At 60.3% G+C, this 6,366-nt stretch overlaps 1 protein-coding gene across 1 annotated transcript; it reads right to left on the bottom strand.

Moving 5' to 3' along the window:
- Positions 1 to 1,643: 1,643 nt before the first annotated feature.
- On the bottom strand, positions 1,644 to 4,596 carry LOC123953442 (pyroglutamylated RFamide peptide). The gene is made up of 2 exons (XM_046023702.1): positions 4,445 to 4,596; positions 1,644 to 2,748 (listed from the first exon to the last, which is right to left on the bottom strand). Exon 2 carries the CDS (start codon positions 2,746 to 2,748, stop codon positions 2,338 to 2,340), a length of 411 nt encoding a protein of 136 aa, XP_045879658.1. The 5' UTR covers positions 4,445 to 4,596; the 3' UTR covers positions 1,644 to 2,337.
- Between the last annotated feature and the right edge of the window lie 1,770 nt (positions 4,597 to 6,366).

The following is a 6,366-nucleotide window of genomic DNA, read 5'->3' as shown; positions in this document are numbered from 1 at the left end:
ACAGTTCGATCGTTTGGATTTTCAGGGTTATTGAGCTCGAATGTACAAGCAACTGGAAGGAATAACTTTGTCGTTGATTGCTGCTGAATGATGAAAGTCTAATGACAGGATATCCACTCTCCTGAAGGCCCTCCCCCCTCCTTTATCTCTGATTTCTCTGAGGTTAATCTCATCCCACGAAATTAGAAACCAGCCAGTATATCCCCAAAGTGTGTGTAAACACGTGCGGGAGCATCTCAGCCTCGGTGACCTCCAAGTTCTTGTAATCAGTGACCACAGAAGGGGCTCCTTTTGTTCTAAGAGGAGAAATGGGCCGGTGAGGCTCACCCAGGGACCCTGCTGCAGAGCGTCCCTCTGCCCTTGGCCTTGGTGTATCCTGTCTCACCTGGTCTTTCCACCAGCCGGTTCTCTGGCTTCTCTCTATACGAATGAGCAAAGGGCGGAGTGAACCAGCTTGCAGTCCCCGCCCCCCCAAGTGGAAGTGAGCACAGACTGGGGTGAGAGCCTGGGCTGGGATCTCACTTCCTTCACTTGGCCACTTTCTTCCCAGCCGGAGCTGTCCTTTATGGACACGCTGGGACTCATTTTCTTGAGGTTTGCCCTCTGTGGCTTGAGGGCTGAGTGTCTGCCTCTTTTACCAACAGACGAAGACCCTGGGATGTGTTCTGTCCCCGTCAGACTGTCACAATAGCAGGAGGCATCCTGGCTCGTCCCTTCCCTGGACAGTGACGGAGGCCAAAGAGAGTATGACGTGCCTCCCAGGCTCAGCGTCGCTGTCTGGCCCCTCTCCCATGTGCCCGTGTGCCCGGCATAGGGCAGAAGCTGTGAGGAGCTCCGGGAGAAGGCAGCTCGCTCGAACATAAGGTGATGTTCTGATTCCTGTCTTCCCGGCCCGTTCTACCGCCCAATTTCCGCACTCCCAGTCAGCTTGGCTCTTTTGTAGCTCCAATCCGTCACCCCTTAATAAAGTGGCTTTCTGGCTGCCGGGGATTGAGAGCTGCTACCGGGGAAGGTAAGTCACTAATAGAATGGAAAACACTGTGAAATGCGCCAAGGTGCCAAGCTGGGCCCAACCCAGTATGGTTCTAAAAGGCTAATAAAAATCCACCAATTAATTGTGACAGCTCAATGGAAAATTATTCAATTGTGAACAGGGCCAAGCAGCAGCTTGAAAGGAGGAGGGGAGATGTTGCCATAGTAACATCAATCCGGGTTCTCGTCTCAGCGGTGGAAGCCAGCCTGGGGGTGAGCAGCGTCGGACTGCCGTAGCTGACACGGGGCGGGATGCCGGACACAGCAGAGCAGCGTCTGAAAGAGATGCTATTCCTCGCCCCGGGCTTGCAGCCACTCCAGGCTGAGCGCTGGCCTCCCCCGGGGGTAGAGAAGTTGTTTTCAGAACGCTCTTTGCTTTGAGAAAACCAGGGACGGAGCAGTCGCGCAGGAGGAAAATGCGCCCGTATTGTGTTTCCCTCCGCCCTTAACCGTGGGTATTTTACCAGCTGCCAATTACGGGGCTGCTGGGACAGGTGTGGGTACAGGCAGCACGAGCTCCTTTCCCCCGGAGTGGAGGCAGCGGCAGCTCCGGAAAACGGGCCTGCTGGGGCCCAGAGGACCTGTAGGCAAGAGCCAGGTGGGCCGTACACTGTGGTTTTTCAGTTACAACTTTTATTTCAAAAGACACAACACATTCATATTCCGAACATTTGAGAGGCAGCCTTGCGCCAGCAAAATGAATTCCTTCCTTGTTCGTCTCCTTCTAGACTACTGGCTCCGCACACACAGCGCCTCCGAGGACAGTGATCAGAAGGGAATGGGCAGCCGGTTCCGAATGACATCTCGACACCACAGTGGGGTTTTCGTGCCAGAGGGATGTTGTGTCAATGGGATGGAGAACAAGATTTTTTTTTTCTTTAACTTTCAGAACCATCCTCTCTACCCGGTGGGACGTGTTCACTCAGAGTTGCCCTGTGGGTGTCAGCGGCAGGCGTCCCCGTGGGGGCTGTCAACACTTCGGTTACCCCTGCCTTCGGCAGCCCACCTGCCTTCAGCCTGGAGCCCGCACAGCCGGCCCTGCCTGTCCACATTCACAGCCCAGGGAAGGGGGCGGGCACGGCTACCCCGGGGCCACACTTCCTTCTTCCCAGGGGTGCCGCCTGCTTTGGGCCACCTCCTTTTTGATCCCATCCGGTCTTTTCCTCGGCGCCCACTAAGCGATCCTACTGCTAAGAACGCGTGACAGTCATCCCCTCGCCTTCTTAGCATCCTGGTCTTTCGGGCTCAAGGTGAAGACAGGAGGGGGAGTGGTACCCGGGAGGGTCCACAGACGCCCCGGCCCCCTCACCGCCGGCCGAAGCGGAAGCTGAAGCCACCTTTTTTCCTGCTGTAACTGCTGAGCTCCTCGGCCAGGGTCCCTAAAGGGCCGCTGGCCTTCTCGCCGTCCACGGGGAGGAAGCCGGGAGCCTCGCTGCCATCATCCTGCCTCCCGAACCGGAACGTGAAGCCAGGGCGCCGTTGGCCTGACGCCTTCAGCTCCTTGGCCGTGACCAGCAGGCCGTGCGGCTGTGGGGCCCTCGGCCACCCGGGGGAGCTCCATGGGGGGGACATGCGGCGTCCCCCGGGCAGGTCGACCCAGCTCATTCCACCTCTGACCCCTCCCACGGTGGCAGCGGCCTCTTCTCTGTCCAAGAGAGGAAGGCAGGCACCCAGCGGCAGGAGGAGGAGGCACGGCAGGGCGTGCGGGCTTATCATCTGGGCCGGAGGAAGAAGAGAGGAAGAAGTTACCGGCTGCACGCGTGGGCCTTGCACGACAACTTGTCAACAGTGTTTCCCAGGGCCTGGGAAGCCATCAAAGGCTGGTGGCTCCATGGAGCCCGGCTTGCAAGCAGCTGGAGGAAGTGTCACTATGCTGGGGATCAGGCCTTTATTTTCTTAGCAGGCTCAGGAGCTGATTGCACCAATTAGGCTGATTCTCCGCTCCTGCGGTCCCCTGCATCTGAGGGCCTTGGCAGCTTAGCATTCAAATACCCCCGCTGCTGGGACGCCTTACGGCGTGTACCGGCAGCCCCCGAGTGCTATGCAGGTTGGAGCTCGTTCTTTTTTTTTATTTTAATTATTGACTCTCGGGCCATATCGTCTCAGAGCCACAGGGCAGAAAATTCATGGCATCAATCTTGGTCTTCAACTTGATCATAAGTGGGTCTGGCTAAACTGTGTTGACGGGACACTCAGCTCATGTCCCTCTAACATGGGAAGGAGTTGCATCCAGGCCTAACTCAGACACCCGCTGGGGAATGAGCATGCGGACGTGGCGGGGCTGCCGAGGCTCCCTTCGAGCACCGTCTGTGTGCACAGCTGCGTGTCCGCTTTACAATAAGCTTCGTTTCTAGGCCCTGTTCATCCCAGGTTTTCAGGCACGAGGACTGTCGGGAAGGCTAAGAGGTGCCTGGGCCGCACAGCGGGCAACGGAGGCCCTGAGACTTGGGATTCTAACGGCCAGACAGCATCGTGGTGTGCCAGGCCCGTGGGCAATGCTTTCTGGCCCCCTCCCGCACTGTCCTCACAGCAGGGCCGTCTTCCCCTCTTCTGCGGGGGAGGCCGTCCGCAACAGGGGACTTGCCCAGCGTCTCACAGCGAGCATTACAAGAGACAGCTGGGGTATATGCCCGGGACTAAGGGACTCAGAATCGTTACTCTGCCCCACAGACGGCGGTCCGGGGGGATTCGAAACAGAAATAGAGCTTCCCCAAATGCCCCGGCTTTGACAAAAATTATCCATTCCCTCTTAAAGGAAGCCTTTTTGGTAATGACCATGGTGAGTCGGAGTCGGCTGTTCTTCTGAGGAACAGAACTGAGCCTAGAAGAAAGAGCTGGTTCTGGAGAAGAAGCATGGGCTCCCCAGAGCTCTTTCCAGAAATGGCTCCCTTGAAGACATTTCAAAGTGAACTCAGCCAGAAGGCTTTAAAAAAAAATCATAAAAGCCGCCCTCCTCCCTACCTAAATCCAGTCCTCCTATCTTCCATCACCTCATCCCCCGGGGCTGGAGCCAAGTCTGGCCTGCGGCGGGAAGACTCTCCATCAGGGCCCGGGGGCCGTGGGGGGCTTTCCACCTGGTGGGTGACTCCACCTGGGGATGGCCTCTGGGGCTTGAGAAAAGGTGTACAGATGCGAAGAGGAAGTGGCCCCGTCCCCTTTGGGGGTTCGTGGACCCTTCAAGAGCATGGGGGAAGCTCGGGACACTCACCACCAAAAACTGGACCCCAGCATAATTTGGAGCTTCAGGCCGCAGCATTCAGGCCGTGGCAGGGGAGGCACACGAGGGGAGACCAGGGCGGAACCCTTGAGGCCAGCTGTGGCCAGCCTGGGCTGCACAACCCACTCGGCTCCTGGCCTGGAAGGAGGCCCCAGCGAACCGGGTTCCTGCTGGGGATGGAGCGGCTGGACTCACCGTGCTGCTCCCCGGGAAGGCTGCTGGGCACGGCCCTCTGGGAGGTGTCTTGCCTGGGCGGTGTGGTTCCTGGCTTCTCCGGCTTTATATAGGGCCCGGGTAGATGGCCACTGCCGTCTGATTGCCGCACATTCCTGACCCTGGGATTCCATTGGGGACGCCGGTGGTGAAGGACGGGGCGGTGCGGACTGTGTTGATAAAAGACCCAACACAGACAGGATGTGGTCTGATGAGGGGAGCCGAGGGGGCTGCCCTTTGCCAGAGGCCGCCTTGCTTGGAGGAGAGCCGGTAGCATCATTAAACCGCGGGCACAGACCCTCAAGTCCCAGCAGCCCGGCCTTTATCGAGTCAACCTCAGTCTTCCGAGAAGGGGGGGCGGTGTCCACCCCTCACCCAGCCCTGCCCCGCCAGCACAGCCGCTCCCGTGGGCTCGGGAAGTCAGACACCTGGGAAGCCGGCGGTTGCCTCTCCCTCCCTCACTGCGGTCACGCGGGAACTTGTGTCAGGCGCCGTGGGCCGCCAGCTCTGGAGCCTGGCAAGGGGCTGAGCGGGACAGCAGGACGGCTGCTTCGTCCTCGAGGGAACATGGAAGGGGTTCGGAGCCCCTGGCCGGGCCGATCCCCTCTCAAGCCCACGTCCCCTGGACCACAGTCGATGTGTTCCTTAGAAGGGAAGCCTGGGGTTTCCCACCGCACCCCCAGTGCCTGCCTGGGTGCCTGGCACCCATGTGGGAAAGGAAGGACACACCTGCAAAATGTTTTCAAAACTCGCTGCTCCTCTGCTGGGTGACTGAGCACGCCTCGCTTTCGGAACTTCTGTTGCGAGGGCTTTGTGCCGTGGTGGCGGGCCACGGAGAGGAAGCTGTCCACCCAGTGTGGGATTTGGCAAGGGTTGGGGGAGGACAGTCATGGTCATGGCTCCAGCTCTTCCCACAGCCGGAGCCACGATGGAGGCCGCCAGCATTCATCACTCCCCGGGCGTTTCTCCCCAGGACGACTCACACGCCACAGCGGGGAGCGTCACGCGTTGGCACCTGCACCGCCGCCCGCAGGGATCTCAGGGGGCTCACCCCATGGTGACTCTGCCTGCCTCATGGAGCGACCCCGGGGTCTGCTCCCGGTACAAGGGTCTGCACGGCTGAGCCAAGACGAGGTGCCCGGTCGGGGCGAGTGCCCCGCAGAGTACGCTCCCAGCCCGGGCCGAGGTAGGAGGCAGGCGCCCGTGGCAGGGGGAAGCGTCTGTCTGGGTACCAGCGCTCCGGCTGGCCCAGCAGCCTGCAGCCCCAGGAGCCCCTTCCCCTCCTGTCCCCCTGTGCCTGGGACGGGCACCTGTGGGGAGACCAGCCCAGCCAGGCCCCCAGCCTCTACTACTCGCTTGGCCTTGATTTCCCCTCTCCTGAGAGCGAGCAGGGCAGTGAAGGATGCAGGTGCCAGGTGAGGCTGGGGACGAAGCACAGAGGGTTCCCCTAGTCTCGGGGGGCCCTCACCCAGCTGACTATCACCTTGGGCTGTGCAGTGCCGGGGGTGTGGAGAGTCACCCCACCATCACACGGGAATGGGATGGCCTCATGGGCACTTCTTCTCCCCTGTAGACCCGAGAAGGGCTAGAGGACATCCCCCTGCAGGGGGAGGGGCAGGACAGGGGCCCAGTGGGTCAGAGCCCTTGGCTGTGCGGGAGCAGCAGGCCCAGCCCCCATCCTGAATGCTCTCCAGGCCCATCTGCAGCAGAAACGTGGCTCGACTTTGGACCTCTCCCCGGGCAGGTGCGGTGGGAGGGGCACCTCTGTGCCCACCGGAGCAGGTGCAGAGCCGCCCCCATCCGCAGGGCAGGGGTGCCTCTGAGGGGCTGGTGTGTGTGCGAGTGAGACAGGAGGCGCGGGGTCAATTTATCTCCCAGCCAGGGCAGGTCAGCGGTGATGCTGG

The sequence above is a fragment of the Meles meles genome, chromosome 11 (genome assembly GCF_922984935.1).
Source record: "Meles meles chromosome 11, mMelMel3.1 paternal haplotype, whole genome shotgun sequence".
NCBI lineage: Eukaryota > Metazoa > Chordata > Mammalia > Carnivora > Mustelidae > Meles > Meles meles.
Note: the sequence above shows the minus strand (reverse complement) of the source record. Positions and strands in the feature narration are given on the sequence as shown.

Bases quoted from the DNA above. Each gene is read 5' to 3' on its own strand.
- LOC123953442 (XM_046023702.1), bottom strand. From the start codon at position 2,748: ATGATAAGCCCGCACGCCCTGCCGTGCCTCCTCCTCCTGCCGCTGGGT.